This window comes from Melospiza melodia, chromosome 14, assembly GCF_035770615.1.
Source record: "Melospiza melodia melodia isolate bMelMel2 chromosome 14, bMelMel2.pri, whole genome shotgun sequence".
NCBI lineage: Eukaryota > Metazoa > Chordata > Aves > Passeriformes > Passerellidae > Melospiza > Melospiza melodia.
In genome coordinates, this window is record NC_086207.1 from 14,511,334 (window position 1) to 14,533,958 (window position 22,625).

Here is a 22,625-nt window from a genome sequence, read left to right on the forward strand (position 1 = left end):
AGCCTCTGTGTGGTTTTGATAGGGAGCCAGGCACCACTTAAAGGGCTCTCCTGTGCTGTTCCTCCCAGGGGCCCTTCGTGTCAGGTATTAGTCAGCAAAAAGGGGAGGGGGGGGAGCTGTCGTAGAGGCTGTGATTCACTTTTGGACAACTGGAGAGCCTCGTTACATCATTTTCCTTGCCTGGTTTCTGGGCAACTTCACTGGGATTGCAAATGTGCTCTTCCTCAGAGAAACTGCTGCATCTGGCAAGAGGCTTTGTTGTTCCATGTGTATTTCCATCTCATCCTTGCCCCTATCTGTAGTCAGAATGGCATGCATCTTCCTGGGGGAGCAGGGAAGAGCTGGGTCTGTTGATGGAGGTGCACAGGTGCTGGTTTTCCTGGGTTGCAGAGAATCCCTGGAAACCATCCACCAGGAGAACTGGCGGTCAGAACCAAGGCTGGAGCCAGCTGGTGCTGGAATAAACACCAAAGCTTTAAATGTTTCTATTTTATAGAGGCTGATTCCAGCTTCCCCAGCTCCTTGCCAGCAGGTAGAGTTGTACCTGGCAGGGTGTTTGGTTTACACTTGCCAGGTGTGAACTGCAAGGCCTGAAGAAGGTTCGGCTTTAGTCCATCTGGTTTGGGTGGCAGGAGAGTGAGTGCTGGGCAGGAGGGTGAGGAGCTGTGGGTCTGGGGTCTGCCTGCACCTGGGAACCTGTGGATGGCACAGCCTCACTCGATGTATCTCCACCTCTCTAGCCAGCTGCTCTTTGTGTTTTTACCTGAGGTTGCCAGCTCAGGCTGGCCCAAACACCAGCATGAATTTCACTATGAAAATGAAAGGCTTTTGGTCCTGCTGGTCCCTCCTCGTTCCTTCGGTCCCACCATGCTCCCAGGGGAGAAGACTCCCCTGATGGCAGCTGTGGTTTATGAGCACGCCTGTGTGGCTGTGAGGGTGTGTTCACAGCTGACACGTTGACACACTAGGGGTTTTTTTTTTTGGTACAGAGATTCAGCACCTTCAGTTGCAGCTCACTGATGTGAACATGCCCTGATTGCTGCTGTGCTGTGGGAAACAGGCTGAGAAGGAGCACAGGCTGCAGATGGGGGTGGTAGAACTCCCCTGTCCTCAGGTCCTGCTTGTCTCAGATCAAGCCTGGCTTCCTTCAAGTTGATCCCACTCTGAAGTGAGCAGGGTGGGCCCAGTGATGTGAATTCAAAGTGGCATTGGCCCAACAGCTCTTATTGCTCAGAAACCCCCCTGCCCTCTGCTGCTGGGCAAACAGAGCTCACTTGAACCCTGATGGGGCGATGGGGCCAGCCAGGACCTGGCTGTGCCTGGAGCTGGTCCCATATCTCTGGAGCTAGGCAGGAGCAGAGCAGGCAGGGGATGCAGCTGGTTTGGCACAGCATTCCAGGGCCACTCAGGGCTCAGCTCTGCCGATGGATCCCTCTCAGATCAGCAGCTGGGGGCTGCTGTTTGTGCAGTGCTGGTGGGATGTGTCCCAGTGCTCCGGCAGCGAAAGGAAGCAGGAGGCCGACAGTGACGCTGTGAGAGCGGGGAGGAAGCTCTGGCTGCAGGAGGGGATTTCCAGAACATTGTGATCTGCTGCTTATGCAAATCAGAAACTCAAATTAACCTGGCAGGATGGGAGGGCTCTGGGATGGAGGGCAAGGGAGAGGCAGGGGAGGGAGCCTGGGATAGTTGGCTGCTGGGAGGGCAGAAGGGACTGTGGAAGGGATCAAGACAGGAGAGAGGGGAGGTATTGGGGAACATTCCTGCTCCACCAACTGCTCCTCTGCAGTACCCTGCCTTCATGGGGGGCTGGATCACACCCTGGCTTTCCAGGGATACTGCACTGCTTTACCTTCTCACTGAATGAGGGCTCTCTTCTTCCTCTGCCTCTGGCATGTGAGGCCAGACTCAGTGTCACCCATTTCACAGGAGATCAGCACCTCCTGCCATCCTCTCCCTCCTTCACAGTCAGCAGGATGGGCTGTGGTGGGACCTGGTGCAGTCGCATAGTGTCGCCAAAAACTGTGGGAACCAGGTGTGGGATTGCTCAGAGGATTTCCTTGCATGACTTAAGCTTTGAATAATTTGGAATCTCATTGTACGAAACCAGCAATAGGCACAGAGGGGATTTTCCCCTCTTCCTCTCTCCCCAGGCTGTGTCTCATCCAGTTGCAATACCTGAGAACAGGGCTCAGCAGCAGTCATCATGTCCTGTAGAGCTGCTCCAGAGATATGGGAACAATCCTGGAGAGCTCAGCTGTTTGTCCAGTCCCAGCTCTCCACCTCCCAAGGCTGAAGGCAGGTGGGACAGAAGGGGCTCACATTGTTCTAAGGATTTAGGCCAGCATCCCATGTGCCTCTGTGGCTCCTCCTCTCCCGGGGCTGGCAGCAAAGAGGATCTTTAGTGGCTGACTCAGAGCAGAGGTCCGGCCCTCTCTGAGCAGCAAACATGGGCTCGTGGGGTTTTCTGGATGTTGCAACCTGTGAAATCTGGCCTTGGCTTTGCCTGGAAGCGAGCCCTTGCCCCCGACATTGCTGGGCAATGCGCAAAGTGTAAATCCCAGGCTCTTCCCTGCAGTACCCCTGAAAGCTAAAGCATGGATGGCCAGCACAGACCTGCCTCCAGCCCTTACCCTGCTCACAGCCTTGCTGATTTTTCCCCCTTCCTTTTCTAGCCTTCTTTGAAATGCTCACCTCCTTGTTGATCTCAGAGGATAGGCATGAGATTTGTACTGATTGCTCTCAGATTGGGTGAGTTGGAGCCAGAGCAGGGAGCAGAGGTGTTCATGAGCAGTGGTGTTATGAAGTCTATTTCCTCTGGAGACTGGGGTGCTGCAGGGGTAGGGATGAAGCTGCTTTATGAGTGAGTCCCAGAGGCCATGCTAGTGCTTCCCAATATCCTATCACCCTCCCGGCATTGCCTTAGGATAGGCAGCTCTGTTGAACTCAGGCCAGTTTGTGGTTCTTTGTAGGGCAAACCCAACCCCAGCATGGGGCAGGTGCTGAAATAACCTGTGCTCAAATGGGATATTGACTGTGCTGAGTATTTGCAGCAATTAAAATACCACCAGCTGTTTTCTGCTCCAGCTGAAACAGCAGGTGCTGCAGGAGATGGATTACTATGGCACTGGGGCAAGACAAAGGATTTTTGTCTGCAGGACTTTTCCAGAAGAGGGAGTTGTTCAAGGAGGAACCCCACCTCACTGTCCCTTCTTATGCCCAGACATTGTGTGACTCTGCTATCTTGTCTGCATTGTAGGAGCAGCCTGCAGCAGGCACCAGGGAAATTCCTGCCTTTGGGAACAGTGTGCTTTGATCAGCCAGTCCGCCTGGTGGTGGCATCACCCTGAGCTGGGCTGGGGACTGGCCCTGAGGAGCTGACTTGCGGTCCTGTGCCACATCCACACTGTGGGTGGTCAATGGCCCTGTCCATTGGTGTACAGCAATTGTGGTACAGCCAGAAAATTCACTGATAAATAGTGTATTTCCCAGGAGTGTTTACTCCTGAGAACATCCCCCCTGTACAAACCCCTCGAGTGTGTTTTGGCACCAAGGATGAAGCAGATGGTGGCTCACGTATCATGGCCCTGTGCTAACACCGAGCAGGGTTCCCCCTGCTCTGGAGGAACAGGGCTCCACTGCCCCAAATCCAGCTCTGCCAGGGGCTGTCACCCAAGCATCACAGCTTCCTTGGGCTTTCCTCACTGCTGGGCCCTGTTCCCAGCTGCAGGAAGGTGCCCAGCTCTGCTCCCTGCAGTCTCTGTGCCACCCTCGTCTCCAGAAGGTTCTGCTGCAAAGCTCGGAGCTCAGTGCGGGGCCGCAGGAAGAGACGGGCAGATGAAGGTTGGGGTTACATCCTCCCTTCAAAACAACTTCTGCAGCTGCTCAGTCTTTGCAGCAGGTTCCTGGCCAAGCAGGTGATCTGTAGGCTGCTGCAGGTGTGGGGTATGTTGAGCCCCCAAGATGCTGTCTGGACAGGAATGCCCAATCCTATTTACAGAGACTAGACAGAGGAACCCAAATCTCTATGGGGAGGGTGAAAAAGCTCCAACCAGACTGTTTTTCATCAAGAAAGGCTATTTTGTTACAAGGGGATGTTTTACAGGAAGGCATCAAGGGAATTTTTAGTGGGATAATACCCAGCTGAGTTGTTTCAGCTTCCCTGGTTTGTCTCTACATGTTGCTGCTTCTTGACCTCAGCTGGTTTTGAAGTGTTGTAATAATATTGTGGTATTATTCCTAACACTGCTTTGATATTTTGAAGGTGAAGCTTTCCTCACCCAGCTGTTCTGAGGAAGACTAGGGTATTCACAACTTTTTGTTCTGACTTGGAAACAATTGAAAGTGCTGGAATTTCCCGCTTTTGGAAATTCCAGTTCTTTTCTCCCGAGTGTTGGGGGAAGTGCAAACAAACTGTTTGGGGGTGTAGCCTGTATGGCATGTGCCTTTCTACTGCTTCTTCAGCAGCTTGAAAGCACAGGAAACCGCGTGTGAGGACGGGTGGATGCCATCAAGTCTGATTTGTATCTCTGGTTTATGAAAGCATCATCCACACAACGGCATGAACCCTGCCGGGGATTTTCAGAGGCATGAAGTGAAGCCCTTGGTGAAGTCCCTGCACTGCTGCCAGCCCCACATGCATTTTCAGCCCCTGTCTCAGCAGAAGCGTTGCTCAGAGAGGTCTTGTGGTGTCTTCAGGGCCCTCCCTGGAGCTGGGGCTGGGCTCTTACCCGAGTTTGCCTACAGGAGCAAGGAGACACCAGGGCTTCCCAGTCCCACCCAAACCTGCCCCAGTAGTAAGCAGTAAGTCAACTGCTCTCGCCCCAGGGTCAGCAACAGTGAGGTTTTATTTATCAGATTTAAAATTGTCTTTTCCATCTGGGTAAATTCTTTGGTTTAGTGGCATGTTCAGGTATGAATTATTTTGCTTCAAGACAGACAATCTCCCTACCCAGACCCCTCTGTTCCCCTCCCCGAGACTCCCCCGCTTGCAATGTGGTGCTGCTTTCCAGCGCAAAGTGAGCTGTTCTCCGGAGGGGACTGAGTGTCCCCTGAAGCCCCTGAAGCTGCGGTGACATCAAGGCAGTGGCTGTGTGCTGGCTCAGACACAAAGGGCCCCAGGTGCCACCTAGTCCTCCCCACCACACAGGGCCAGCAGAGCCTTGCGGTAGTCGCCAGAGGTGTCCTTCTGCAAGAGGGAGAGCTGTGTCAGAGAACCAGCCCTGGGCAAGCCTGGTTCCAGGTGCTGGGCACAGCTCCATGTCCTGGACACCCTGCAGGCATCCCTGCAGCAGTGGAAGATGCCAGCACATCTTCTCTAGACCCAGACCAGCCAACTCTGGGGCTGCTGGGGGGAGGTTCCCCCTGCCCAGGTGATGCTCAGCCCTTGTGCCACTCATGGCTCAGGGCCAGAGCTCAGCCAGACAAGGTGATGTGCCAGGAAGGGATGTCCCTGTCCCCTCACCTCAATCATGTGGTGCAGTGATTTGTCAAACAGGTCTATGAACTCGCCCCGGATGTTGAACAGGTCAATCTCGCTCCGAGAAATCATGATCCGGGTCAGGGTCCTCTCATCTGTGCCGGCACCCTGCAAGGGAGAGCTTCAACAAAGAGCCCTGCAGGGACTGGGGCTCACAGGTGCTCCTGGCATCTCCAGCACAGTCCAAGCTGTGGCCCACAGGAAGGCCACAAAAATGAGTCTGGAACACCTCTCCTGTGAGGAAAGGCTGAGGGAACTGGGGTTGTTCAGCCTGAGGATGAGAATGCTCTGGAGAGACCTTATTGCAATCTTTTAATACTTAAAAGGGGCTTTAGAAAGATGGCGTCAAATTTTTAGCAGTGAATGTAGTGATAAGAAAAGGGGTAATGGTTTTAAGTTAAAAGGGAAGATTCAGACTAGTTACAAGGAAGAAAATTTTTATAGTGAGAGTGGTGAAACTGGCACAAGTTGCCCAGAAAGACGGTGGATCTCCCCTCTATGGAAACATTCACCACCAGGTTGGATGGGGCCTTAAATAGTCTTGAAGACTTCCCTGCTTATTGCAGGGAATAGGACTTGATGACACCTTTAAAGGTCCCTTCCAGCCCTAACTGTTCTGTGATCTCTCCTTGCACATATGCTGGACTTGCTGCCAGCAATACATCAGCCTGACACATCTCCTGATACTCCCAGATGTTGGTTTGAGCCCAAGCCCTCCCTACTCCCTCAGGGACAGCCAGAAGACAAACCCCATCCCTTCCATGGGGTTAAAGCACAGTCCCAAAGGAGCCCAGCCCAGCCCCAGGAGGGTCTGTCCTCACCTTCATGGACTTGTAGAGCTTGTCAGCGAAGAAAGCTGGCTTGTTCTTCACACTCCGGACTGCGACACACAGAGGGGACAGAAAGAGGGTTCATGGCACCCAGGGGACACAGCACAGCAAGGAGCTGTGGCACCACTGTCTCAGCCACAAGCCCTCCTTGGTACAAGGGTGCAGGCCTGGCCCTCTCTAGGGACCCCATAAGTGCCCCAACCCCATGCCCCAGTGGAGTCTCCACGGCCCAGCATGGAGATTCCCAGCAGGAATCTGGTGCCCCCCTGCCTTGGCAGTGCCAGCTGGAGGGGCTGCCTGCCCTTTGAGCCCGGTGCAGAGGCAGCACTGACCGATGGCCACGAAGGCGTCACGGACATCTCCCGACATCCGCTTCTTGATGGCGTGCTCCACGTCGTGGTTGGTCATCTTGATGAACTCCTGGAACACTGGCCATGGGGGAGAGGAAGGGGTCACTGCTGAGCTGCTCCAGCCCACCCCTGGGCACCCCAGAGACTGGAGCCTCAGCTCTGGAGACTTCTGGACCAGGTGGGACCAGAGCAGGCTTGGGTGACTTCAACAGGCCACCTCAAGTGCCAGGCCATACCATCTCTTCCCACTGCCTCATGCCCACCACAGCTGGGGAGACAGGGCTCACCCTCAGCCTTGAGGGGACTCCCATCTCCCCATCTCCCACCCAGCCCAATTCCAAGCACTGGTGTTGCAGCTGATGGAGAAGTGTGATCCTACCTCTGCGGAGGTGGGGGTAGCTGCGGGTGCAGAGGATGCTGAGGAATCGGGTCTCCAGGGAGTCGCTGGAGTCATTGCTGGACACATCAGCAAGTTTCTGGGAGAGAACAAAGAGTGAACATGGAGACATAGCAAAGAGCTGTCAAAAAGCTCTTCCTGGGACAGCCAATCCTGACTGGAAACCCTTTTGTAAAGAGATTATGAGCAGGAAAATAGCTGAGGATTTTTCCTGCTAAAAAAGGCATTTCCTCTGCATGGATGTGAAGCTGCATACTCAGAGATTATCTCTAAGAAAAGATGTGTTCCAGTTTTTATGGAAAAAGCTCTGCAATGCTTATGGTTAAGACTTTTTTTGTCCTTTGTGGAGGATGTTTCAGGGGTGACCAACACCACCTGAAGAGGAAATTCAGGGCTGCCAGATACAGAAGCCACCCTGGGCCACAGCAGTGCTGCCCATGAATGAAATGGCTGCCATTCCTCTGTGGGCATCAGTGGGAGGCTGTGCTCATCTCATCCATTAGGCCATTGCAGGAGAAAGTCACCCCATCCCCAATGCCCACTTTTGGGGAGCCAGGGAAGGCAGCCCTGAGTCCCACACTGCCTGGAACACAGGTCCCACATGCAGGCAGCAGGCAGGCTTGGTCCCCAGGGCCAGGGCAGGTGCCTTTCTCCCTCTCTTCCCCCACAATGCAGGGAAGTGCCCTCATTGCAGGTCCCATCTGTCCCCTTGTCCCCTATCCTGATGCAGGAGTCCCAAGCCAGTGAGCACAGCCCATGGCGTCAGAAAGGCCTGGCTTGTGGGGCTGCAATTCCCAGCCCCAGCCCTGCACCCCAGGGCTGCAGCATCCCTTCAAACGTGCAGAAGGGTGAGGAGCAAAAGGCAGGCACTCACCAGGGTCTCAGCAACAACCTGGTGGAGAGAGAGAGACAGGAAGACAACAGGGTCAGAAGGTGCTGCTCAACTTTTATAACTCCCTGACAGAGCAAGGGAAGTCTAGCAAAATCCCTTCAAACTACCTGTCCCCAGGTCTCCTGCTTCCCCATGAGCAGGACCTGTGTCCTCCTCCAGTTTGGCCTCTACACCAGGACCTTGGGAGGGTGGTCTTTGCCAAACAAAGTGAATCCCCCAACCCTGGAGCTTGGGTGCCAGCCTGTTGCTCCTCTTGGAGCATCCTTGCCTGGCTTTAGGCTGGCTTCCACCAGCCCACCTCTGCCATTGGGATGAGGGGAAGGGCAGCTGTGCTGACAGAACACAGGTGTGGTGCCAGGTCAGGTGCCACCTGGCTGGCTTGTCCTTGTGCATGTCATCCCTGGCTCTCTCTGTGCAGCAGGGGGAGGTGAGCAGCAGAACATGCAGCAGGGGTGCAGGCAGTGAATGGGCAGTGATACCTTAGGATTTTAGCTTTTGTGTTTTTCACGTATTTGTAATCCTGCAGTGCCTTAGTGTATAACTCTAAACTCCATATACAGTTAAACTCCATTATCTGCTGCTTTCCCATTTTAGTCAGACAAAACAATTCCTCTCTACGCCTGGGAATCAAGGACACCTTATTGTCTCAGGCCCCAAGAAATGTAAACAAAAGGGAGCTGAGGGGGAGCAAACTTGGGGTAAATGACTTCATTACCTGAAGCTGTAATTGGAATATTAACCCCTAATATGCAAATGGCGCAAACTTATAAAAGTATGAAAACCTTTGACCTGTAACCCACTTTGGGTGTAGCCCCAAAACGTACCTGAAGGCCCTTCAATAAACATAACTGCTTTTTATTCCCTTAATTTTGTCTGGCCTCTGTTTTTAGGTAATCTTGAAAAGGCAGGAGCAGAAGTACAGGCAGAGAGCTTGGCAGGGTGCAGGCAATGCCAGGGCAGAAGTACAGGCAGAGAGCTTGGCAGGGTGCAGGCAATGCCAGGGCAGAAGTACAGGCAGTGTGACAGGGTGCAAGCAGGGCACAGACAGGGACACAGGCAGAGAGTGTGGCAGGGTGCAGGCAGTGCATGGATAGGGACACAGGCAGCACAGCATCCACTCCCTCTGCTGGTGGCAGCCCTGCTGGGAACGCTGTGCTGCTCTCCTGTGCATTGGAACATGCAGCGCTGGCACAGCACAGCCAAGCAAGATCTCAGGTTGGACCCTGCACAGATCTTCCCATCCCCTTAGAGAAAAGATGCAGCCCTGAGGAGCAGGGACTCAGGGGACACAGCCCGTGGGTCACAGGTCTCCTGGGACCAGGAGCTCAGCCAGGGAATGGTCCCTACACCTCCCTGCACTGCTTCTGGCTGCTCAGCCTCCCCCCTCCAGGTGTCTCACCACAACCCAGGAGAGGTGTGGAGCACCCCAGTGTGTCAGGGCTGCCCCCTGCACAACACACAGAGGTGGGTGGCTCCTGCAGACCAACCCAAAGCTGTGTTTGAAACTCAAATTTCAGCATCAGTGTGTGTTACTGAACCACAGAATGGCAGCTCTGCAGCTTACAGGTGGGGAACTCCCTGGGGCTGCTTTCCCCATGCTTGGAGCAGCAGAGCTTCAGGAATTGGGCATGGGAGCTTTGCTTCCAAGGGTGTTGTTTCACCTGGCATTTCCCCCTGCAGTTCACAGACACCTGGCCCAGCAGCATTTGCTTCCCTGAGAATGTCAGTTCCAGACCAGGGCATGCAACATCCTCTCCTTTTTTTTTTTAATGCAAAGCCCACGAGAGCACTGCCAGTATGGGTCTTACCTTGGCATCTTCGTGTGCCTGGGTGAGGTTCTCTGGTCCTTCGTCGCGGTTGCCCTGTGGTTGGACACAAAAATGATGGAGATGGAGAGGGGACATCTCCTGGGAGAGCCCCACATGAGGGGGTGGCAGACAGTCCAGCAGCACTGCCCAGCCAGGCAGGGATGCTGTGTCCCTCCAGCCACTCCTTCCAGACCCCCAGCACTGCCTGTGGCAGGGAGAGGAGAATTCCCAGTGAGAGCTGCTCTTACCACAGCCAGGGAGACGAGAATCCTCTTGAAATGCCCCGATGTGTCAGAGCTCAGGTCATCTTCCAGGCTCTTGTGGTAGGCTGTGGAGAAGGGATGGCTGAGCCCTGCAGCTCAGATTCCCACCCACCAGTGCCTGTTGTCCCCATGATCTCCATGGGAAGCACGGCTAAGCAGATGCTGAACTCAAACCCAGGGAAGAAGGGATCACCCCAGCAGCTCTAATGCCCTGAGCATAAGCACAGCTCTTCTCTAGGTACTCTGGAGGAAATAGGATCATTGTGAAAGAGCTCTCAGGGAAGGAGACATTGATGGCAGAGCTGGGGCATGTCACCATGAGATGGAGAAAGGCAAGGACCAAGCCACAGACCCAACCCAGAGACAAAACTTTGCCTGGGCTCTGGAAGGACCTTGCACAGGGTGCTCTGTGCCCAGCACCTGGGTGCTCCCCTGTCCCTCCTGTGCCCTACCTTCCTGATAGGCCTCGTTGATAGCCCTGATCTCCTGGTTGTTCCGCGTGGCCATGATTTCGATGAGGACGCTCTCATCTGTGCCAGCCCCCTGGAAGAGAGAGCCATGGTGGGTGCTGCAGGTGCCAACACCAAATGGGGACAGGATGGCACTGCCCTGCAGTGCCAGGCAAGGAGGGGTCCAGAAACCATGTGGCAAAAGTCTATGCCCAGCAAATGGGCTGGTAGGAATCAACATGGAAAAGTGTAAGTACACTGCTGGTGGGGTACCAGCTGGTGTGACTGGTGGATAGCAGTGCATGTCACTGGTTTGTCCCTGCCCTGGCTCTCCAATAGCTGCCAGCTGGCTGAGCATGCTGGGCTGCAAAGAGGCATGCAAGTCTTGAGTGCAAACCAGGCCTTTGTTCGCATGCTGATATTTTCTTCTCCATAAGAGAGAGACCCTGGGGCATGTGAAGCTGTGGGCATTGACAACTCTGGCCCACCAGCAGTGTGACAATTACCTCCACAGCCTTCCTCAGCTGCTTGGCATCGTACTGAGCTGGTGTCAGCATCAGCCCGAGGATCAGCTTGGCCAAGCTGCCCGACAGCTCAGACTTCAGGTCTGCCAACAGGTCCTGCAAAAGCATTTGAGAGTTCAGTCCCCAGCTGCTTCTGCAGGGATGGACCAGTTGAGGCAACATGAGAGAAAAAAAGGGGAGGAGAGGTGAGGGATTGGAGACATGTGTGAAAACCCTTGGGACAGTTTGAAGTCACATATTTGGGTGGCTCTGGGGAGATTCTGGCTCTATGGGACAAGGGAAGGGGAAGGGACACCCTCGCTTGGGCTGCTGTGACAACTGTTTTCCTTGGGGGAGCCATGCCAGGGCATGTGGGTGTGCCCCAGCTGCCCACTGCTCCCTGGGCAGGATTCCTTCCAGTGAGGGGCTGATCTCCCTGTGGGAGGGGGCAGGATGTGGGCAGGAGGAAGCAGGGTGGGATGGAGGCTGCAGTACCCTGCCATAATGAGCCTTGTAAGCCTTTATGATCTGTTGCCTCTGTGCGTTGCTCCTCTTGGTCAGCACCTCTATGATGGCTCCTTCATCCGTGCCTGCAAGGACAGCAGAGCCACACCGTGTCACTGACAGCAGAGCCACACTGTGTCACTGGCAGCAGAGCCACACCGTGTCACTGACAGCAGAGCCACACCGTGTCACTGACAGCAGAGCCACACTGTGTCACTGTGTCACCCCTGATCACGGACACGTCACCACCCCCGCAAACTGGGTAGACAGGAAAGGGAGAACTCCCACAGTCTCTATTCCCCCTGGGGCCTCCATGCAGCCCTGTGTGGGCCAGGGTGCCCCAGGAGCTGCTGAGGAGCAGCAGGAAGGGCCCAAAGTCACGGTCCCCACTTACCCAGGCCCTTCATGGCCTTCCTCAGCACCTGTGCATCACCATCATCATTGAAGTCTCCTGCAGGCTGCACGGTTCCTCGCAGCTGTGGGTGCAGAGAGGGGGCCATGGTCACCCTCAGGATGAGAGGGAGGGAGGGAGGAAGGGATGGAGAGATGGAGAGAAGGAGAGATGGAGAGGAGGGAAGGTGCCACCCAGCAAGCTGAGGCCAAAGCAGGTTCTGTGTTAGTGCAAGCACCTGGGGATCAGTGAGGATCTCCCCACCACTGTCACCCCTTCCATTAAGGGGCAAACCATAGCCAGACCAGCAGAGTGCAGGAAGAGGACAGCAACAGACAGTCCCTGGAGCCTCAGTGTCCTACCCAGTGTTACACCTGCCTGCACTAGCCTGGAACATCTCAGCCTGGGCTGGCCATGTCACTGAGAGACAGAGGAGGAGTCACTAAAACGTTGCCCACTCCTGCCCTACAGTTCTATCCTCCTGTGTCCCTATGCTCCAAACACATCTCCATCCTCAGAGTGTTGATGTAGGGCTCAGGGTGTATTTTCTGCACATCCCAGAGCACCCTTTTGTGGGAGTTTCAGCTGCATGCAGGTTGCCACTCCCCATATGGAGCCATGCCCTGGCCAGCTCTGGGCTGCCCCAGGGGGCAGGAGTTCTTTGGTGGGCACTGGAGCCAGGGCTGCATTGCAGAGACATGCAGGACTCACTGCCCCAAGGGAGGAAGGCCTCAGAGAGAGGAGGGGGTTAGTGGAGCCCTCGGGGGGCAGCCAGCCCTGCCATGGTTCCATCCTGCCAACCTCGTACCCCAAAACCAGAGAATGGCACCGAGAGAAGCCGGGGAGCGAGAGTCGAGCAGAGGAGTGGGGCTGGCTGTGCCCCATGGCAGAGAGGAGCAGCCAGGGTTCCCAAGCTGGCAGGCAGCACACAGGGGTGCAGGGGTGGGTGCTGACCTCTACTTTGACCGCACTAAGCTCCCACATCCGATAGGCCACCTGCGCCGCCTCGGGGAAGAACTCACCTGCAGCACTGCAACGGAGGGCAAGGACAGGGGACAGTGAGCCATGGGGGCCTGCACCTGCCAGCAGCCCCCCTCACCCTGCCCTGCTCCTCCATGAGGGGTGTTTTGTATCCACTGGGCACAGGGGCAGGACCCAGGTGCTTGCTGTGGGGCTGGATGGGTGGGAATGGGAGGAAATGTGTGGTGAATCCCAACCTCCCCCACCAGATCATCCTCCCTCCAGGGAGCCCCTGCAGGGCTCCCATGTGCCAAAAAGGGACCATGACATTGTGGCTGGCCATGCACAGGGGCCACAGGGCCCCCTGTACCAAACCACAGTCACTGTGGGTGCTGCTGGTCCAGGTGCTCCATCAGGCTCTGACCCAGATGTCGTACCCAGCACCAAGGGAACAAAGAGGGACAAAGGGGGGTGACAGGTGGTCTTACTCATCATCCCCTCCACACAGCTTCAGCAGAGCCTTCTTGTACTCCCCAGACGTGTCCTCCTGGGAAAGCAGATGGAGACAGAGGACCATGCAGTAGGTAAAAACAAGGTAGTGCCATGGGATGGGCTCATGGAGAGGGGTCTCCCTGAACCCAGCCCAGCCCTCCCAGGGGTGCTGGCATCATGAGGGAGGCAGCAGCAGCAGCTGCTTGGAGGGTGAGCAGGGACCCCCAGCACTTACCTTTATCATGTTGTAGAGAGATTTCTCATACTTGGTCCTGAACACCTCCCGGATGTCCAGCATGTCGATCTCGCTGCGCGACACCATGATGCGGATCAGAGTGTTGTCCCTGGTGCCCAGACCCTGCAATGGACCAGCCCCACATCAAGCCTGGGATGGCCGAGCAACTCTGCTCAGCCCATCACATGTTGGACCCCTCTATCTGATTTCTACCCAGCCCTTGCTCTGAAGGAATAACTCCTTTGGAGGGAAGGGCAGAGACCCCAGGTCACCTAAGTCCTGCCTTCATGGACCTGTGTCACCCTGCTCTCCAGCAGCACCCCATGGCAAGGGGACCCTGCAATGCTGGGGACCTGTAGATAAGGGGAAATACACTCACCTTCATGGCCTTGTAGAGCCTTTCAGCAAAATACTCTGCTTTGCTCCTGATGCACTTCACTGCAAGGAAATTGAGGTGTGGTGAGGGATGCCAGCAGCCAGCTTCACCAGTGCCCCCAACCTCTGAGCACCCACACCCCATGGGAACCACATCCAGCATCCCCACCCATCCTGAAGGAGCCTCCCTGAGCTCCCAGATACCAGGTACAGCCACAGCCCTGACCCCGCTGGCCCCTGTGCTGAGCCCTCCCAGCCCAGGAAGGGTAGTGCTGTGTTTCTGCAGGATCCCCATGTGGGGCTGGCTTACCCACGGCCAACATCAGCTTCTCAAAGTCACCAGAGAGCTCCCCCCGGATGCTCCTCTCAATGGGCTTCCCAGCAATCTTCAGATATTCATCAAAGACTGTGGGATGAGAGCAAGGAGATGCCTGGAGAAGCTGCCAAGGCACCTTCAGGCCCACCCTGAGCTCGCAGGTGATGCTCACCCAGGCGGAGATGCTGCCTGCTCCTCCGGCCAAGGATGAAGATGAACTGGGCCTCATCTGTGCCCCATTTCAGCTCCCCAGCTTCCAGCAGGTCCTGGTGGGATGGGGAAGGTGGCACAGCCTGACTCAGGGTGCTCCTTTGGCACCCACCCACCTTTTGCAGCCTAAATCCAGATGTCCCAGTGCACCAGCCCCATCCCTGCCCAGATACCACCCATCAGAGCGACCCACCAAGGCTCACCTTGGCATCCTGCTCCACCAAGTCCTCGCTCACCACATCGTCCTCTTCCCTGGCACCCTGTGGGAGAGAGATGGGCTCAGCCCTGCAGGGTACAGGCACCCACCACCTGCAGATGCTGGACAGATGGACATACCTGAAGCAGAACAACAAGCATCTTCTTGAAGTGGCCTGATGTGTCTCCAACTATGTCAGCTTCCAGGTCTCTCCCATAGGCTGGTGGAAGAGGAAGGCAGAGGTCAGGCCAGGAGCCCTGGATCCCTTCACTTCTGCCCTTTTTGTGGCCCAAGGGGACACAGGGCAGCCCCTTCCCTTTCTCAGCCCTCACCATCTTTGTAGGCAGCCACCAGGTCATGGATCTCCTGGTTGGTGCGGGAGGCCAGGATCTCAATGAGGCACTTCTCATCTGTGCCGACGCCCTGCGGGCACAGACACAGCCCCATGAGCCCTGGGCTGGCTGGGGTGCCCTCAGAGGGGCCCTGGGCAGCGTGCCCACCCCTGAGAGGGTGCCCACCCCTTCCTCACCGAGATGGCATCTTTGATCTCTTTGGCATCTCCATAGGCTGGGGGCCGCATCAGGCTCACAATCAGCCGCTCAAACTTCCCCGTCAGCTCGTACTTCAGGTCTGCAATCAGGTCCTGGAGGAGGGGGAGAAAGGAGCTGGGGGATCCTCTGCCCCACAGCATCTCTGAGTGGCTCCAGGGAGGGGTGGGTCCCTGCATGGGCTGGGGGGTGGCAGCCCTGGCATTTGTGTTTGCAGTGGGGCCAAGGGCCAGGGAGTGTTCCTGGCCTTACCTTCCCATAGAGGGACTTGTAGGCCTGGCAGATCTCCACCCGCTGCTTGTTGCTCCTGGAGGTGATGAGGTCGAGGATGGCCTCCTTGTCACTGCCTGTGGGGAGAGCCAGGAGTCACCACAGCCAGCCTGCTGTGCCCAGAGCTGCTCTGGAGCTGGGGCTGGGAGGACAAGCAGAGCCAAGCTGACTCCAGGGAGGAGAGGAAACCAGGAGAGTCAGTCAGCTGAGAGGGGAAGGGATGCAGGACACCCAGCCATGCAAGGGTCAACCAGGGAAAAAGGGACACCAGGGAAAAAGGGACACCAAGGAAAAAGGGACACCAGGGGTAGCCCTGGGACAATCTGAGGAGCATCCATACCAAATCCCTTCATGGCATTGTACAAGGCCTCTGCATCCTGGTTGGCATCAAAGCCCTGGAAATCCTTCACTGAGCCCCTGTAGACCTGTGGGAAAGGAGGGAGAAGGTACAAGAGGAAGGAGCAGCCTCAGTGGGATGGGGGAAGGAGAAATTGAAGCTGAGCAGGACTGAGGTCAGATCCTTTATGGCTCAGGTTGCCCAAGGCAAAGCTCAAGCTCAGACATAAACAATTGTTTTCCTCTGCAGTTGTTCCCTTTCCTGTTTACTCTCCCTACAGAGGGAATTAATTTTCCACTGCCTGTTGCAAGCAAGGAACCACTTCGGATGCTGAGGATGAGACAAAATTACAGGCACAAATGGGCTGCTAAATGGAAAACTCTGGGAAGCACCAGAGCTGCCAACAGCGTGTCCTGCTCCAGCATGCACTGCCACGGGGCCCAGGCTGATCCAAGGGGCTGGAGCAGAGACCCTGGGTACTGGGAAAGGCTTTCCTGAGAGCCTGAGGGATCCTGGGGTTGATATCAGCCACTTCTATCTGCTCTTCAGCCACTTCCAGACTGCCCAGGAATGACACCTCCAGAGAGCTCAGGAAAAAGGAGGGACTAAAATCCCCCTTCCCAGGTCAGCTCTGTTCAGGGAATTCACCCCACAGGAGCCTGAATGAGATCAGCACTGCCCTGGGTGAAAGCAGAGGTGAAACCATCCTGGCCCCACATGAGGAACTGGATACATCCCCACCAGAGGCACAGAGTGGGGAGAACTGAGCAGCAGCATTTCTTTAGCTGTCATGCTGACAAACAGGAGGGAGCTGAGCTGGGGCTGTCAGCTGTGTCAGCACTCAGGGAAACTGAGCATCCTTCCTTGGCTCTGCTGGGTCTGTGCACCTCCCTGGGCTCATCTGCTCAGGATCTGCTGCACGGCTTCCTGAAGATCTCAGGAGCTGCACAAAGGCCCAGGCCTGCTGCCAGCATGGACGTCTAAAGCCAGCATATCCTCAGAGAAGATGGGCATCAATGTCCCTGACCCAGGAAGTGCCTCCAGGAATGAGCCCAAGGAGATGGACTCAGGGCATCTCTCCTGGCTCCCATCCCAATGTCACAGCAGCTCTGCTGCACATCCCCCAGCACCTTCACAAACAAACCAGCCTCTCTCCTCCTGTTCTCCAGAGAGAAGCTGGGCACATCCCACAGGCCCTCCTGGGAGGAGCTGCTGGCACTGGTGTCCCCAAGAGGAGATGCTGCCCTTCCAGGGAACCAGGCAGGCACGGGACAGATCGTATTGCAGGTGATTCATCAGGAGAGCTGCATTTAGCCCCACTTCCCAGCAGCTCCCAGACCCTCCTGGCTTGGCACAAGCTGCTCCCACACACATGCCTTTCAGGCATGGAAATAAACTGCAAGGCAAAGGAGGTGCCTGGAGGCAGCAGGAGTGGACAAGGGTGGCTGGGGGGTATTGGGAAGTCAAGATATTGGCTTTGGTTAAATGGAGAGGAAGAGCAGGGCTGTGTTCCTGCCTGCTGAGCCATCAAAGCATGAGCTGCCTGCCTTGCTGGAGCAAGGGAAACTGAGGCAGGAGCTCAGTGCTCTGCATCACCCCACACTCCCTGCATTCTGTGTGGGAATGAGCCCCAGGCAAGTGTGGGAACATCAGCTGGGATGGAAACAGCATCCTGCTCACCCATACTCCTCATACCCCCTTCCCCCTTTCTGTGCTGTTTCAGCTGCCAGGGGCCTCCTGCCTCCCCTCCTCCAGCCTCTGAGTCATCCTGGCCTGTCCGGGACCTCCCAGCTAAAAATAAGCCACACTGGGGCCAGGAGGGTGGAAGCGAAATTCCCAGCGTGGCTTTGCTCTCTCCCACCCCATGGCTGCTCGGGGTCCTGGGCTGCTGCAGGAAAATGCTGCATTGTGCCTCAGTTTCCTCACCCAGAGCAACCACTGCCTTAGCTGGGCAGGAAGCTTTGGGTAGTAAGGCGGGAGGGAACGATTGCTGGATTTCTCCAGGGGATGGGAAGCAGAGCCTGGCCCCAGCAGAGCACAAGGAGGCTCCGGGCTGGACTCCTCCCCTGGCAGCAGGCAGGCTGCCCCGAGCCAGCCACGCCTGCCCATCCAGGCAGGGCTTCCACCCACACCGAGATGTTTTCCTGGCTGCAGGGGAGCACCTGCTCACACAGCTGCCACACTGCACCAGCCTGGAGTGGGAAATAATCCAGGCTGGGAGAGGGGAAAGGCCCAAACAGGGCTGCATGCCTTGCAGCGTGCTCAGGCAGGAGTTTTCTCCATCAAATGCCCAAATCCCCAGTGCAACATCTCCTCTCCTCCCCTTCCCACGGCCCTGCTTCTCCTCCCCATCCCACCGTGGTCCCAAAAGGATTTTTGCTCCTTGCTGTCCCTGCTCCCCAGCCCAGCACTTCCCCCATCTGCATCACATCCAGACAGCACTGGCTGGAGAGGCAGGAATGTAAACAGGCTCTGGGCAGCACGGTGTCCATGCACGTCACCCCATCCCTGCTGCTGCTGCTGGAGACACTGCCCCAGCCCTGCCCTGGGGAGGTCACCCTTACCTTTCCTTGGGGTGCCATGGTTCAGAGCTGGAAATCACTGGTGTGAGGGCAGGGAGGAGCTGTGGAAGGGAACAGAGAGGTCAGTGTGAGCCAAGGCCCCTCTCTGCAGGCTGGGTGAGTCAAGGGAGGGTTTGCTCTCTCCTGGGGGTGGTGCCCATGGGAGAGCACTGCCAGGTGCTGCAGGATGCATCAGGGAGAGGGGAGAGCACTGCCAGGTGCTGCAGGATGCATCAGGGAAAGGGGCTTTGCTGGCTTTGCACAGCCACCCCGTGGTTACTGAGCCTTTGGTGTCTGGCACTGAGGGCACCCCACAGGCCAGGGGCAGAGCAGAGCCTGCACAGTTTCCTGTCAGTATCAAGAGAAACCAGAGGAGAAAAATGTGCTGAATACGTGGAAACAGGCCGAGCATCCTCTGCAGGGCTGGGCTTCTCCCTGCACCCCTCAATGTCCCTCCTGCTCCCCTGCAGCCCCAAGCCCTGGGGCCATCCCAGCTTCAGCAGCTGCTGGGGACATTTCCTTGTCTCGTGTTGCTGGGCAGCCCCCACAACATCCCCAGAGCTGTTATCTGAGTTTCTGTGCAGCCATCAAGGCCACCACCAGTCCCACACATCCTTGGAGACCAGCAAACACAGCTGGGTTTCCAGGGTAACTCGCAGGTTGTTTTCTAACACCAGCACCATTTATAACTGCAGCCCACTGCGGTGTGGGCTCTCTCACCCTCCCAGAGAAAGTCCCCCAGCAGCGCCATTTGCTCCAGAAGAAGCTGGTAGAGGGGAAAAAAACAGCTGGAAAATGGAGCCCGGCCATGAATGAACCGCTGAGCGTCAGCTGAGGCCCCGCCTGGCTCCTTCACCCTCCCTCTGAGACACGTCGCAGAAAAATGCAGAGCAGAGCAGAGCAGGGCCACCCCGGGGGATTTCTGACCCACAGGAGTTCGGTTTCATGCCATGGAGCGGGCAGGAGAAATCACATGAACTTCCCATGCCTTGGCTGCACATCCCTGCAAGGGGAGACCCAGCCCTGCCACCATCTGTGCAGCTGGGTGTCCCTGCCTGGGCACAGGGAGCTCCCAAAAGCACCCACGGGCTCCATGCTTGAGGAGAGGGAGTTTTGCAGAAACGCGGAGCTGCTTTCACCTCCCCTTTCGCGTCCAGCCGGGGAGGGTGCGAGCCTCGCCCCTTCCCGTGGTGCGGGCCGGGGACAGCCCCACATGTCCCGCAGGCCGTGGGGCCGCACCGCCGATGCTGGGTGGGTGCCAAGGGGTCCCACCCGGCACAAGCAGCCTGGTAATGCCCCTCTGGAGCCTGTGAAACCTCCTGGGCATGGGGAAATCCCAGCATGGCACAGCCCCGCTCCCTCACTCCATGCATGTGGCAGCGGGGCTGAGAACGCCCAGCTCATCTCGGCAGCGCTGGGGAATCGCCGACCACACCCAGTCCCCGACCTGTCCTTGTAGTGCCCCGTCCCTGTCCCCGCTGCTGGTGACACCTCCGCGGATCCCGGGAGAGCAGCCCCGGGAAAATCCCCGCACAAACACGGCCCGTCCATCGGGCAGCATGGGGGTACACCTGCCCCCCACCCAACAACCGAGGCGTGGGTTATGGGGATCCCGTGGGAAGTCCGGAGGGATGCACACAGCCTCTGTGGAAGCTTGTTTTGCCAGCAGTGCACCCCTCCAGGCTCCCCAAAGCCCCCCCAGAGCTGTGAGCTCAGGGCTGCACCCCAAGAGCCCGACTGGCTTGGGGGGCTCCCCCAGCACAGAGCCACAACACCCAGCGCCCCGCCACCCCCTGTCCCGGAGCAAAGGGAGCTCCCCCGGGTTATAAATACCGGACCATCCTCCCGACAGGGCTTCCCCAAAATGCCCTGCCCCACCCCACTGCCAAAAGCCTCCAGGCCTTGAGGAGCTCCGGGCCCCGGGGCTGCTGTGGGCTGCCTTTACCTGTGCACAGCTTGGGGGGTACCGAAGCGGGGGGAACCCTCCCCAGCCTGGACCCCGCTGGAAGGAGGGCAGGAGGGATGGGCGGTTCCGCGGCCGCCGCAGCACCAAAGCCCGGACGGACTGAGGCGCATCCCGGCCGGGACACACCCAGCGGGGCCCGCAGCCCCCAGCTCAGAAAGCAGCACCGGCAGCGCAGCCCCCGCGGTTTGTCAGCAAGGAAAGATTTTTCATAAATATAAAAACCCCAGGGATTCCCCCTACAGCCACCCCTTGGATGGAGCCTCCCCTCGCGCAGCTCACCGCCCAGCCCAGCCAAGGCTTTCCACGACTTTCCTCCCCCCGGGCCATTGCGGTAAAAAGTGCCCGGCCCGGTCGGGCACCCCGCCCCGCACCCCCGCCCCGCAGCCGCGGTGCCCCGGCCCGGGCGGGCACTGACCGGCAGCGCGGAGCTCTCGCCGGGGGCGCTCGCAGGAGCCGCGGCCGCGCTCGGGCTGTGCGCGGGGCCGAGCGCTCGTCCTTGGCCAGCAGCTGTTTCCTCACGGCCACAGCGTCACCGCCCCCTGTCCCCGCCTGCCACGGCCACATCCCACCGCCGGTGCCGTGCCAGAGCTCAGCCCGCGGCGCGCAATGTCACCCCCGCAAAACCATCCGCAAAACCACCCGCAAAACCACCCGCAAAATCACCCGCAAAATCACCCGCAAAATCACCCGCGGGGCGGCGGCGCCCGGTGCCACCCGCAAAGTCGCCCTGCTGTGGGGAATGGGGGTCTCCTGGCACAGAGCCCCGCTGGTGTGTGCGGGGCGCTGTGCCAGCAGCGGTGGCTCGGTGCCACACGCACACTGCCGGGCAATGCCGCTGATTGCATCTCAGCGCAAGGAAATGTCACCCTCCTGTCCCCCCAGCTGTGGTTTCCTGCCAGGCGCGGGGTACCCCAGTGCCTCCCGGCCCTGCCGCCAGCCAGCCAGCTCGTCCCGCACCAAATCACCCCAAATCATCCCAAATCACCCCTTCCCTGCTCACCGCTGGGAAATGTCCGTCCCTGACTCTCTGCAGGAGTCTGAGGAGGGACAAACGGCCTGACCTTGGTCCCCCAGGACCCGTTTCAGGAGGGAGGTGCTGACCAAGGCTCTGCAATGAGCGCCCACAGGACAGGACACGGGCTGGAGTGATGAGCTGGCTTTGCCCCCAATCTTCTCTTCCCGTGCTGCAGACAGGGATGAGATGCAGGCTGAGGCTCTCCAGGATGCTCCTGGCAGGCTGTACCGCTGCCTGCACTGCCCTGAGGCCGTTTCCTTCCCCGCCTCACCCACGTTTAACCTTCTTTGCCACCACCCAGCCAGTGGCAGGGCTGCGGGGAGTCCCAGGAGCCACGGGCGGTGCTGTGTCACACCAGCCAGAGCAGGAAACCCCAAGGGACTCCTGGAAATGCTGAAGGCTGCTGGTGTGTAACATTTCAGGCATCCCAGCCCTGGTGGTACCCACTGGCCTGGGCGTCTCTCAAGGCAGCTGAGCTGCTCAGCCCTGCCTGTGTGGGGCAGCACAGCCCCCAGGATGGCTGGCATGCAGCCGCAGGGCTGTGCTCCCCTGGCAGCGTGAGACCCTCACGGCCTCCCAGCACTGGCTGCTCCTTCCTGCCCTGTTTTCCCCTCAGAGCAATGTTCCCCAGGGCTGGCACTGGTATCTGGAGAGCTCGCTCATGTGAGATGGCGTGGGAGACAAGCATGGCTTTGTTCAGGCTGTGCTGCAGTGTGGGACAACAGCCCTGCTCTCCCTGGCTTGTGTGCTGAGCCCCCCTGCCCCAGAGGTGCTCACAGGGTCTCTGGATATGGGGCTGCCCCACAGAGCCAGGACAGAGTGTACCTCTATGCTTTGGATGCTCTGCATCCTTCCTTGCTTTCCTCCTCCATGGCTCCCGCTCCCTTCCTCTGCTCCTTGCAAGCTGAAAGACAGAGGATGGGCTGAGCCACAGCCTGAGAGGTTTTTGTCTCAAAATACTGTAAGCAGACCCAGTCTGAGTGCTATCTACAATAAAAGTAAAGTTAGCTCCTCACACCAAAACACCTCCTCAGAGCCCAGACTTGGTCTTCTTCTCCCAGGATGCCGATGACCAACCAGGTCACCCCATCACCTCCTCCATGGCCTCTCCTTGCCAGGAGCAGCCGTGCAGAGCAGCTGTGCTGGTGCCCAAGGACACTCATGTGCCCTTCTGGTCCCAGGGACCTCACCTGGGACCCCCACCCACACAGCCCTGTGCCCTCATTTAAGCCCAGCCCTGGATTTACCCCTGCCCTGCTTGCCCTCCTCTGCTCAGCCCCT

The 22,625-nt window shown here is 57.6% G+C and overlaps 1 protein-coding gene across 3 annotated transcripts; it reads right to left on the minus strand.

The window, feature by feature from the left end:
• Nucleotides 1–4,826: 4,826 nt before the first annotated feature.
• On the minus strand, nucleotides 4,827–20,816 carry ANXA6 (annexin A6). Of its 3 annotated transcripts, none has more exons than XM_063168865.1 (26): nucleotides 20,745–20,816; nucleotides 18,367–18,425; nucleotides 15,806–15,890; nucleotides 15,448–15,542; nucleotides 15,177–15,290; nucleotides 14,980–15,070; nucleotides 14,788–14,867; nucleotides 14,655–14,711; nucleotides 14,414–14,507; nucleotides 14,236–14,331; nucleotides 13,930–13,988; nucleotides 13,551–13,673; nucleotides 13,312–13,370; nucleotides 12,818–12,893; nucleotides 11,867–11,948; nucleotides 11,464–11,558; nucleotides 10,972–11,085; nucleotides 10,469–10,559; nucleotides 10,002–10,081; nucleotides 9,754–9,807; nucleotides 7,928–7,945; nucleotides 7,036–7,132; nucleotides 6,639–6,734; nucleotides 6,298–6,356; nucleotides 5,462–5,584; nucleotides 4,827–5,185 (listed from the first exon to the last, which is right to left on the minus strand). In XM_063168865.1, the coding sequence occupies exons 2-26, from the start codon at nucleotides 18,382–18,384 to the stop codon at nucleotides 5,126–5,128; spliced, it is 2,016 nt and encodes a 671-aa protein (XP_063024935.1). In that variant the 5' UTR covers nucleotides 18,385–18,425; nucleotides 20,745–20,816; the 3' UTR covers nucleotides 4,827–5,125. The 3 variants fall into 3 exon arrangements, with proteins under 3 accessions (XP_063024935.1, XP_063024936.1, XP_063024937.1); XM_063168866.1 differs by lacking the exon at nucleotides 20,745–20,816 and adding an exon at nucleotides 20,309–20,362; XM_063168867.1 differs by lacking the exon at nucleotides 7,928–7,945.
• Between the last annotated feature and the right edge of the window lie 1,809 nt (nucleotides 20,817–22,625).